General features: G+C 45.9%; 1 protein-coding gene across 1 annotated transcript; it reads left to right on the top strand.

Moving 5' to 3' along the window:
• Positions 1-11,407: 11,407 nt before the first annotated feature.
• On the top strand, positions 11,408-12,652 carry LOC123410479 (tricin synthase 1-like). The gene is made up of 2 exons (XM_045103426.1): positions 11,408-11,712; positions 11,834-12,652. The coding sequence occupies exons 1-2, from the start codon at positions 11,540-11,542 to the stop codon at positions 12,402-12,404; spliced, it is 744 nt and encodes a 247-aa protein (XP_044959361.1). The 5' UTR covers positions 11,408-11,539; the 3' UTR covers positions 12,405-12,652.
• The last annotated feature ends 340 nt before the right edge of the window (positions 12,653-12,992 follow it).

Raw genomic sequence — 12,992 nt, 5'->3', positions numbered from 1 at the left:
TGCTGCCTGTGAGCGTGCATGATCCCCGATGGCGATGACGATGGCAGTGGCGACGACAACGACGGTGACGATGACGACGTACATTTTGTGTAGCTAGTGCTGAAAAACTATTTGATGCTCTGTATATTTTGGTGAGATGGTATATACTAACCTCTCACAATGATGGTAAACTTGCGGGGGTAGGACGACATCCTCTTTTGGATGTGGTGGTAGGATAACATCATGGTAGTGCTAGGTAGAACTTGCTATGTCGTATGATCATGCATGCTTTTACTTCTTCTCTTCTACTTGTGTGCTCCATTGATTTGCTACTTCAACTCTTGCTCTTGTGTTCATCGGTAAGGCTCCAAGGGATTACAATTCCTGGGAAGAAGCCAGTGCACAGGTGGCATCATATAGCAGTAGCAGCCATAGAGGGTTCAAGACTATGCACGCAGCAGAACAAGCTTACTCCGACTAGGTGCGAAAGCACGGTGGCAGCAGTGTTGACAGCGGCAAGGTTGGAGGTGTCAAAATGGAAGGTGGTACGGCGGATCGTCAGTTGAGGCTAAAGTTGAATAACTTCATCATCTTCACCCAGTTCATTGCCATTGTTGTGATGTGGCGTTGGTGTGCTAGGTGTGCTCATTGTGGGTAAGCTCACCAAGTAGGGTACAAGGTAAGCACACCATTTATGCCCTATACAACCAAACACCGTGTTCATGTGCTGATAGGGCCAACGCACGCAACCAAACAAAGTGCATTTGTGTATTACATAATGCAGGGACCCTAGATGCACGCAACCAAACAACTTGCAGATGGCGCATTTGGGTTGTTTTTCCTCAACCAGGATGGTTTGAGAAGTGTATGCAATGCAGCTACTGTTCACTAATGGGACCAAACACGCCCTGTGTGTTTGGCTAGGATTGCTAAAAACTGGAAATATAGCAACTTGGCCAAAAATGTTGCTCCAACACCCTTTCTATAAGTGCCCCCCCCCACAAATTGTTTTATAAAGCTTTCTATATTTGCACCCACACTTGGTATGTTTGCAAAGTGGAGAGGCACTTGCTATAATTTTTAGCAGCCAGTTTTTTTTGGTCCCCTACATCCCTTTGTTCCATTGACAAGTGGACCCCACGGCCCCTAGATTCCTGCTGCCCTGGGCCTGGCACACGTCCCCACGTGTTATTCACAGGCTTGCTAAATTTTATAGCAATGCTGTTGGAGCAAAAAAACTGTTGGGGTTGCTAAATCTTCTCTTTCCTCTTGCTATACCCAGTTTTTAGCAAGTCAGAATAGCAATGTTGTTGGAGATGCTCCTAGGGCACCTTCTAACTCACGATCTCAATTCAACCGCTCGCATCTCTGCTATTAAAGGGGAATCTTCTGTCGTAGTGATGGTTCAACTTTCCCTCCTATCGCTAGCTCCCCCACCCACGTCCTCCCAACGTCTTTTTCAATCCTTCAATCCCTCCGAAAACCAGCATCCTTCAGCCAAAAAAGTTGTACAAAAAAACCGACACGTTCTCTACCTCTCCACGACCTCTGCCTTCCGCCTCGATCCCCTCCATCTGGTGGAGCACACCCACGATCTCCCCTCCCCTCAACCGGTCGCGCACGGCAGCCCCACCCTCATGGGGCGCTGCCTCTGACCACCGCATCCCTGCCTTAGTGGATGCCTCCTCTCCATCGCCGTAGAAGGAGAAGCTGCCAAACTCGCACGGCTACGGCCGCCCTAGAGGACCGCACCGGCATTGTGTCTTCTCCGGCATTGAGATCGGATGGCATTGTGCAAACGCTTTCCGCGCTGCCATTGACCGAAGCGGGACTTCTTCGTCCCACCATTAATGAATTTCTCTCCACCGGCTGCACGCATCCGCCACGACGGCCCAAGAAGTCGTTGTCGCGTTATTTGCAGAAGCAAATCGATGTAAGCACCGCTGCACGAAGCCTCACATATGTTGGCTGGGATTTTGGGTCGTGGTGTTTAATTTTGCTTGTTTGTTTGGAACTACACATGTTGTCTCAGGGATCACGTCTTTTCCTTTGGTCATTGATTTGATCGAGTTGATTCTTCATATTATATTGAGACATGGGAGGCGGTTCAGGGATCGAGACATTCACCGAGATTGACTCGATGATAGGTGATGACTCGATGACGAGGTGCTGATGGAGGACTTGGTCAATCATGAAGAGGATTGAGGAGTTCACTAATGTGCAGGTATGAGTGCTTTACAAATTTCAGAGGTATGACACACGGGCTGTAATGGTTTACAAAATTGAATCTTCTATATTTTCCTTCTAACATTTGGTAGACTTGATGAGGCATTCTCATACGGCACACATAACATTTTTTATAAACCTTCTGTCCGGTAAATGTTATGACTAGATTAGTTCATCTAACTTTTCCATACAGCCTTAATCAGTTTCACACGTTGCAGTTTTTGGGGTTGCATATGGAAACGGATGCATCTTATGATGTTATTCCTGATAGATGTACTAATGGACATGATTTGTCTCTATCTACATACTAAGATAGAATTCACATATGCAGGTAATGAAAAGGCTAATCTTCTTTCACATGTTTTTGTGGTCTTTACCATTGCAAATATGTTTCCATTTTGTTTAGTTCTAGCTATACCAATGTGTTTATGCAATTAACTATAAAATTGTGGGGTATTGAGGGTCCTTTATCTATTTATTTCCCACCCAGTACACATGTGCATTACAAAGGTGGGCATGTGATATCTGTGATGTTTTTACACTGGTTAAATGCAAGTAACGGGGGTTCTTCTCGTGTTCAATTTATGTTATCTCAGGATTGATCTTCTTATTGAAAAAAATGAAATTACTTGGATGGAAGGATTTGTGATGTGCTTAGATCGATGATAAGATTCGGCAATAAATATTATTTTTTGGAAATACATATTTAGATTTGGTTAGTTTATCCACACGCCCACATGCATAGAACTCAAGCTTGTTCTTTTTCTTCACTTAAATGTGTTAAGAAGAGGAAAATTGTAACTTTGTCTACTGATAGATGCACAACATAATACGAGTACGTGTTGCTAGAGTATTATTGACATTCCTCCTGTGTGACATTGTCTCCGTCATGATGCTCTAGACGGTAGGTGCCTTAGATAGTCTCCGTTAGTATATCATGGTACATCAAAAATATTTGCAGAAGTAATGACATGTTTTAGTAAAGGCGGTTGACAATTTGGCTTTTATTCCATTGGTTGAGCAAGGCTAGGTCACCTGGGTGTCATTCTGTAGTTTAGACTATCTCATGAGGTTTTCGAAAGCTCGTGCTAGGACTAGGATGTGAGTATGCGCACAAAAGTTATGGTTTCAATCCAAGTTGATTCTTGGCAACTTAATAACCCTCAAATAACATGATTGTAACTCAACCAAATATGACATGGCAACCACCTGTACATACTCAATTGGTACTTTAGATTGTTTCTTTTTTTCTAAATCTTTTCTGCAACCTATTGTGTTAGTAACTTAGTATCAAGATACTCAAATGAGGGACCAACCATTAGGGGTGCTAACCTGTCATAATACAAAGCGCTAGGTAAATGGTTGTTATGTTACTCATATCATCCACTCATTTGATCAACTTAACCCCAAGAGTTCTATTCTATAAAAAAAATACACCGGTTACAGTAAAATTGAAAATTATTAATATACATATATTTTTATGTTTGTTTGAAGTAATACTAGCTTTTAGGTTTTTGTATGATTGATCAGAACATGGAGCAGCAAAAGGGAGGAGAGAGAGGAGTTACAACGGGGGGTAGGTAAGTCGAAGATGTAGAATGAGGTAAAATAAGTGTGCACTCTACAAGCTTATCACGCCATGCTATTAGTCACATAGTATAATTAGGAAACGAGATACAATAAAACATTTAAGGGATTGCAAGGTGCTTTAGGACTCAAACGTCAATGGCGCTGATCATTTCAAATTTAGGCTTTAAGATCAAATGGAAAGGATATAGGTCATACTCAGAAAATGCCAAGAAATATGAGTTTTTCACAGCATCTATTTAATTGGAAGAAAACATAGATTGAAGATGGACATAACAGGTGTGCATGCTTGATAGGTTGCTTATTAGTTATGCACATGTAGTGTTGCTTCCTTTGATGGGGGTAATGTGTTCTCTTTTTTAATGTTTTCTTACTTGCTTCTTTCTTGTTGTCACGCTATGTTGGTAGACTTTACAAAGAAATTTGACTTCGAACAAGACTACCGGTGAAGCACCATGGCACTACAGTTGAGATAATTTGATTTAATTCTAATATGTCAAGCTTCTGAAAGTATGTATGTTGGTTTGGTTATTTAATATTTGTAGCAATGGAGTAATAAGCAACATATATCACATAAATTCTTGATTTATTCCGCATGATACATCCTTGTGGTGTACAGGACATTTTATAACTATGCGGACAACCAAGATCTCTATGCCTAAATTTATTGTTTTGTGGCATTGTCTGCACATTTTTCTCTTAGCAGTCAATATCCCTCAAACTATATGAGATTTTATTAAGAACACGGGGATACTTTTTCCACTCATGATAATGAGTATTTATATGTGGAATTCAAGTTTGGGCCACATGTATTTGGTTTGGTAGTACATTATATGGAATAAGATATCATACTTTTTTTTAAAAGATATCTTTGTATGATGTCCTTGTATCATATTATTTTTGTATCACCCTTCATGCTTAAAGCGCTCAATCGACAAAATAAAAATAGTATTATCGCTTTAAGTAGGAAGGGTTTCTACGACCACAAGAAGTCTTATAGTGTGTTTGTCAATAATAGCAAAACAGCTAGCAAGGTTAGATCAGCATTGGCAGCGAAGCAAACGACCATGTAAATTTATATTCCGGGGCAACACACGCGCACTGAGCTAGTCCGTTTTAAGGTAAATAGAGAGAAATCACAATTCAACACGCAAGAACAAACGGATAAATACTTGTTTTTATGTGCTTTCTCTCCATTTTTGATTTAAACGTGGGCCGCATTTTTAGCCAGATGGACAAGCGCGGACGGGCGCGACGCGTGTCCTCGTCCTCCCCTGACCCGCCGGTCGAGAACACATCCGACCCTATTCTATTTCCCCTCCCACCTAACTCCAGTTGTGCACCCCGCCCCACTCCCTTATCGACCCTAGTTACCTTCACCGCAGCCATGTACCTGCCGAGAACGATCGCGTGCTCGGCCATGTTTTCTCCATGTCACGAGTTATCCCCCCCCCCCCCCGCCCAGCTCTGTGCAACCGGCGATCGGATTTGGAGCGGATCTCGCCGGATTAGAACACAATAGGCCAATGGAGGACGCGTTGTGCCATGGACCGGCCGGGTACCGGTCCGGAAAGCCCAGGCAATGAACCAAGACCGCATGCAGGTACTGACTCCGCCTCTATCAGCTTAGATCTACCTCGTCGCCGCTTCGCCGAAAAATACACCAATGGCCGTCGTTGTGGCTCGGTGTGGCCCAAATGCTCGTCGGCGCACCGATGCCACTCATAAAGTGTGATGACTATCCATTCAATGTCTTGTGCTGCATGTCTACAACGCGAGAACATCCCAGACGATTGTTTATCAAGTGCCAAAAATGATGGGGTATGTGTTAGTTTAGCTTCGGTTGTGCTTTGAGATTCGGTTCAATTTGCTTACAATCAAATATTTATTGTGTAGCAACTTTTGGTTTTGGGAAGAAGAAAATATCGATCTACTAATAGCACACACTTTAATAGAGGTTCCTGCACTTTTTTCTAGAGTAGAGGCTAGAGATGAGACTAGATGTGTGGAAGCAACATCTAATTCTTTAGTCTCGAAGAAGAAAGAAGCATTCATGATCAAGACTCTGCAGATCAACAATGAATGCATCAACAAGGCACTAATCCAACTTACAAGAGCAGGAAATATGCCCTAGAGTCAATAATAAAGTAGTGATTGTCATATTTCCTTGTTCATGATAATCATTTATTATCTATGCTATAATTGTATTGATTGGAAACTCAAATACATGTGTGAGTATAAACAACAATGTCCCTAGTATGCCTCTGGTGACTAGCTTGTTAATCAAAGCTGGTTAAGGTTTCCTAGCCATTGACATGAGTTGTCATTTGATAATGGACAAGACCCAAACCTTAAGCATAGCGTTTGATCGTATCCAGTTTACTGCTATTGCTTTCTACATGTCAATGTATATGTTCCTATGATCATGAGATCATGCAAATCACTGACACCGGAGGAATGCCTTGTGTGTATGAAACGTCGCAACCTAACTGGGTGACTATAAAGAAGCTCTACACGTATCTCCGAGGGTGTCTGTGGAGTTGGCATGGATCAAGACTAGGATTTGTCACTCTGTGTGACGGAGAGGTATCTGAGGACCCACTCGGTGATACAACATCACAATAAGCTTGCAAGCAATGTGGCTGAGGAGTTAGTCACGGGATCTTGTATTACGGGATGAGTAAAGAGACTTGTCGGTAACGAGATTGAACTAGGTATGGAGATACCGACGATTGAATCTCGGGCAAGTAATATACCGATGGACAAAGGGAACTACATACGCGATTAGTTGAATCCTTGACATCGTTGGTTCGACCAATAAAGATATTTGTAGAATACGTAGGAACCAATATGGACATCTAGGTCCCTCTATTGGTTATTGACTGTAGAGGTGTCTCGGTCATGTCTGCATAGTTCTCGAACCCGCACGGTGTGGACACTTAATGTTCGATGACGATACAGACATAATAGAGTTATTGTGTTGGTGACTGAAGGTTGTTTGGAGTCTCGAATGAGATCCCGGACGTCATGAGGAGCTCTGTAATGGTTCGGAGATAAACATTTATATATAGGAAAGTGGTATTCAGGTCCCAGAAAGGTTTCAGGTGTTTTCGATATTGTACCCGGAGTGCCGAAAGGGTTCCGAGGGTCCACCAGGAGGGGCCCACCTACCCCGGAGGGCACACGGGCCAAAGAGGTGGCGCACCAGCCCCTGGTGGGCTGGGCAGCCGACCCATATAGGTCCCATGCGCCCAAGTGTGGAGGAGCAGTCCTCCCTAGGGTGTCCGCCTCCCTTGTTGGAGGTGGACTCTTCCGCTCTTTTGCCAGCCATCCCTCGTTGGAGGAGGGCCCAAGGTTGTTCCCTACCTACCCCCTCCTCCTATATATATAGAGGGATAGTGATGGCATGACCACCCCAAAGGCATAGGTGCAACCCTACCTCTCTCCCTAGATCGATTTCTCCTCTCAATCGCGTGTGTGGTAGCGCTTGGTGAAGCCCTGCTGAGATCGCACGACCACCACCACCATGCCATTGTGTTGCCGGAGAACTCATCTAGCACTTCAGCCAGGCTCTCTAGATCAAGTTGGTGAAGGTTTCATCGGGTTGTACGTGTGCGGAGCGCGGAGGTGTCGGTCGTTCGGCATTTGATCGGAACGTTCTTGATTGGATCGCGGAATTGATCGTGATTGGATTGCGAAGACGTTCGACTACATCAACCGCGTTTCTTAATGCTTCTGCTTAGTGATCTACAAGGTTATGTACATGCACTCCTCCTCTCGTAGATGTTGATCTCCATAAATTGATATTGGTGATCGTAGGAAAAAATTTGTTTCGCATGCGACGTTCCCTAACATTAGGGAAGTTGGATATCTTTTAAAATGTCCTTTTGTGGTTCTTATTTTATTTGATCTTGCTACTCTATATGAGATTTGGTGAATATATTCCAATGTATCACAAAAATCATTGATGAAAGTAACAAAAAAATCTGCACGGACAAGATGGGACCGAAGATGCAACCGCACGTTGGGCGACCAACCGGTGCAAACACATATTCGAACAAACACGGACCCATTCCCACTTTCAAACAAAAAAAAACCGGACAAAACACACTTTTGTTTAGGATCATGCGTTGGAGTTGTCCTTAGAGCATCTACATTCGAACGCCTCAAACGACCCTCATACGTTCACGAACGCGCCGAGTCAGTAATCGAGTAGGAAAGAGAAGGAAAAAACATGATCCAACCGGACCCCTCGTATCATTCCTATAAGCGCGGGTTGTCCGCGAACCCATATCCATCTCAAATATAAGGAGGATATGAGGGCTCATGGACGCATCCGGTCAGCCCGTCACGTAGGACACGACCCCATCCCGGATCACTTTTTCTTTTTCTTTATTCACTTTTTCTTTCTCTTTCTTCATCTCCATCAATCACGTGCAAGTGACCGGGCATATGAGGAGGAAAATAAAGAGTATGGATGCGTAGACAAATAAATTGAGGACACGCTCGATTATTGACCGAACATTTAAAGGGTCATATCTGCTATGTCTTGCTCTAGATGCTCTTAGAGCAACTCCAACGCGAATGACGCTTTTGTCCGTTTTTTGTTTGTTTGGATCGGCCATCCGCTCGGCATCTGTCCTGTTTAACATTTGGGCTGGCAGTGGGCCCAACGCATGCGACCCATATTTGTCGGCGTTGCCGACTGGTTGCCCTTTTTCAACAAATATGCACACATTTTGCATTACTTGACATGGAGACATATAGAAAAATAACATAGTTTCACAACAAAAAAAATCATAGTTTTCAAATAAATAAGTACAAATTTACCAACCAAATAATAATTTAAATTATCTCAAATACATATGAAAAAGATACATATATTGGTTGACAACATGAGCCCACATATGTTCAACCAAATCATTTTGCATCTGCATGTGAGTTTTTCAACTACCTATTTCGTAATAAAATTGGGCAAACTGTTCAAAAGTTACCGCTCCTCCATGCTCAGACACAACATTCTCACTTTAAAATTAAAATTCTCGATTGTAGATACATTTGGGACGCTCATTTTCTACAATCATATTATGCATAATAACACAAGTTGTCATCACCTCCCACAGCTTCTTGATGCTTCAAGTCCTAGCAGGGTTCCGAACGATGCCCCATCGGGATTGCAAAACACCAAAGGCATGCTTGACGTCCTTCCTAGCATACTCTTGCTCTTGGTCAAATCTTTCCCTCTTCTCTCTGATAGGATCGGGGATTGTTTTCATAGTAGTGGTCCACTAAAGATAGATACCGTCATCTAGGTAGTATCCTTGTTCGTAGTTGTGCTCGTTGACGATAACATTCACCGATGGCTGTTGCCTTCTGCAAGCCTTGCAAACACCCGCGAGCATTGAAGCACGTTGATATCATTATGTGATCCGGCCATGTCGAAGAGAGAGTGACAGATCCAGAGATCTTGTGAGGCCACGGTCTCAAATATGACAGTGCAAGCCGTGACATGACCCTTATACCGCCCTTGCCAAGTGGTAGGCCAATTTTTCCACTCCGAGTGCATGCAGTCTATGCTGTCAAGCATCCGTGGGAAGCCCCCGGTGGCATTCATCGCCAACAAGCGGGATGTATCTCAAGGAGTCGGCTCTCTCAATTACTCAGAGTCAAACACACAAATCACACCCTTGCAAAATCTGTACATGAACTCTAGCCATGTAGACTCGCTCATACGGACGTACTCGTCAATGAGATTACCGGGCACTCCGTATGCAAGCATCCGGATGGCTGCAATGCATTTCTGATAAGATGGGAAGCCAATATTTCCAAGGGCGTCCTCTTTACACTCGAAATAGTTATTGCATCCGACCACCCCCTCTCTAATACGGTTGAAAATATGCCTAGCCACACGGAAAACGCCGCCGCAATTTCTGATGTTTGAACAGCGGGTTGGTTGTGTCAAAGTAGTCCTTTCAAAGAAAGAAATGACCACTCTCTCGGTTACGATTCAATGTCGAAAAGTGTCCAGGCTATTAAGGTGGTGATGGACCAACACGACGGCCAAGATCTCCTCCTCATCACCGGACGAGGAATCGTCGAAGTCACAAAGAAATTGTGGAAAAAGAACCCGTCGACAGGATCCATTTTATACCTCGGCAAACTGTCGAACAGATTGCAGGCGTCGTCGAAGAAGTTGGTCGCGCGTGTCGTCTCGTGTTCGCGTCGATGCAAATCAAGCTAAATAATGAGCCGGAAATGAATCGGTAGACGGAGGAAAAGCAAACACGTGCCAGTTTGGATACTTTTCTGTCCGTCACGATGCAAACAGACACGCAAGGATAAAATGAATCAGCCAATTGGAGTTGCTCTTGGAGCTCCCATCATAGCATAGCAGTTAGTCCGGAGCGGTTGCAACCGACGTGGGCACGATCGTCCGTTCGTCCCGTCCTCTGGCTTGCTTCCGCACGCGACGGACCCGTCCTCGCCGACAAACGTTGCGTGCAGAAGCCGGTGATCTTGTTCTCTACCGGCGCGAGGCACATCATTGCAGTTCGCCGAACGCCGATCGGTGGTTTCCTCGCGCCAACTTAATCTCGTCGACTCGATGGGATGGCTCTACTTTACTTATTAGCCTTGCACTCTGCTCGAAGGCTACAGTATTTCGACCAAGACACGTATAGCGCTCCGGTGGAGGCAGAGGGGTCCTGCTCGATTTACTCGCTGGCCCCGTGATGCATCTGCCCAATAATCAATTCTGTCCGCAAGCAGCACGCCAAACTTCATCGGAAAAAGAAAAGCAGCACGCCAAAGCGCCTCCTTAAATCGGAGATTTTTCACCAACCGCCAGCCAGGGGGTGATCACCGCGCTGACAGCCAAAGCGCGGTGGGGCGGCATGTGGTGGGGGTTGGGGTTGGGGGTGGGGTGGGGGTGGGTGGAAAACTCGAAAGCATGATTAGCGACTGAAGCTTCGTGCTCAGGTCCTGTTTCTTTAAAAAGCCGAAGGACTTTTTTTTGTCTCAACTAAAAAGTCTCTAGTTCCTATCTGTTTCTTTCCAAGAACTAAATATGGACTAGAGGTCATTAAATAACATGAAAAAAACCATGTTATCCCTAGTAATATAATAGAAGTTATTAAATGACATGCTAAAAGTAGAGGCATTGTTGGAAAAAGAGTCAAAAAAGTCCCAAAAAGTCTCTCCCATAGGGACTTCTTACTTTAGTTCCAAATACCCATTTTAGTTCCTAGAAGTCCCTCCTGTTTCTTTCACATAAGACTAAAAGGAACTTTTTTAGTCCCTACATCAAAAAAATCTCTGGAAAGAAACACCCCCTCAGTCCCTCAGTCGTTGATGGACGCTCTCCCAATTTTCCTAATCAAAATTGCATCCACGATCGATACACAGCGGAGCAGGTAGGTGGCGGTAGGAATCTGATCGTGATGGATCATCGCCATACGTGCATGTGGCATGGGCTAGCACGATTGGAGGGGCCGGCACGCCAGACAAAGAATAATTAAAGCAAGAGAAAAAATACTGTGCTAAAGCTGGTAGTGGTCGATGGTTTCCTCTTTTTACAAGGCGAGTGGGCGTATTCTGGTAGGTGGATCCATGGACACCAACCCCGCCAGCGGCCGGTGGATAAATACAGGCACGTCGAGGCTGTGGGTGGACAGACACTCGATCCAACTCATTCCCCTACCCTGCTACCCAGGCACCACCAACCCAGGCAGAGCTAGCGACCAGAGCCATGGCGCCCAGCGGAGACAACACCGTGGCCAACGTCCACAGCGGCATCGACAGCACCAACAAGACGCTGCTCAAGAGCGACGCCCTCTACACCTACATCCTCGACACCACCGTGTTCCCCCGCGAGCACGAGTGCATGCGCGACCTGCGCCTCATCACCGACAAGCACCCCTGGTACGTACAGTATCATCTTCTTCCTCTGCATGCACGCTCCCACGTCCATCTCGATTGATCGATGTTACTAGCTAGTTACTTGTGGTTGCTGATAGATCTGGCTCTGATTCTTTGGATTCAGGGGTTACATGCAGTCGTCCTCGGACGAGGCGCAGCTGCTGGGGATGCTGATCAAGATGGCAGGGGCCAAGAAGACGATCGAGGTGGGCGTGTTCACGGGCTACTCGCTGCTGGCCACCGCGCTGGCGCTCCCCGAGGACGGCAAGATCGTGGCCATCGACACCGACCGTGAGTGCTACGAGGTGGGCCGCCCCTTCATCGAGAAGGCCGGCATGGCGCACAAGGTGGACTTCCGCGAGGGCACCGGCCTGGAGCGCCTGGAGGAGCTCCTCGCCGAGGACGATGGCGCGGCCAGCTACGACTTCGCGTTCGTGGACGCCGACAAGCCCAACTACGTGCGCTACCACGAGCAGCTGCTGCGGCTGGTGCGCGTCGGCGGCACCATCATCTACGACAACACGCTCTGGGGCGGCACGGTGGCGCTGCCGGCGGGCACGCCCTTGTCCGACCTCGACACCCGCTTCTCCGCCGCCCTCAGGGACCTCAACGCCAAGCTCGCCGCCGACCCGCGCATCGAGGTCTGCCAGCTCGCCATCGCCGACGGCGTCACCATCTGCCGCCGCGTCGTCTAGACGGGCGTCCGGTCAGGTCCGGCGTGAAGCATCGGGATCCGCCGTGCGTGGAGTCGATTTCGTTCCTTACCAGCCGCTTCCCTTAATCAATTGTATTATTTTTCCCTGCCAGCGCTGGCTAGCGTGAAGCATCTGATGGTTTCGAGTTTTCAATAATACTTTTTTGCTTTCGAAATTTGATGAGAGGAGAGGGAGGAGTGGTTCTACTTATGTACTGTACTCTTAAACTAAATATGGTGTTGCAATGACGAGGTCGCGTATATGGATGTCGTTGTCACCCGCCTCATTGTTAAGTTTATCTCACTTGCATTGTTAAATGCGAGAAGGTCAGACACGCCGGATGTACTGTAACGTATAGCGACATGAAGTGTTGATTTAAACAACATGCAGCGACGGGGACACCGCGACTTGTCTGGTCGATGTTGTGCGAGCTGTACAACCGCCATCCCAGGCGTCCGGTCAGTGACCAAAGGAAAAAAAGAGATCGAAATATCACTTTTGTACATGAACTTCCATATAAAAACAAATATAGATAAGATATAAGACTCGCCGACGTGTTTAATTAGTCCGGCGAGTCCAACGACCCAC

Source organism: Hordeum vulgare, chromosome 7H (assembly GCF_904849725.1).
Source record: "Hordeum vulgare subsp. vulgare chromosome 7H, MorexV3_pseudomolecules_assembly, whole genome shotgun sequence".
Taxonomy (NCBI): Eukaryota; Viridiplantae; Streptophyta; class Magnoliopsida; order Poales; family Poaceae; genus Hordeum; species Hordeum vulgare.
This window is presented reverse-complemented; position numbering and strand designations above follow the sequence as displayed.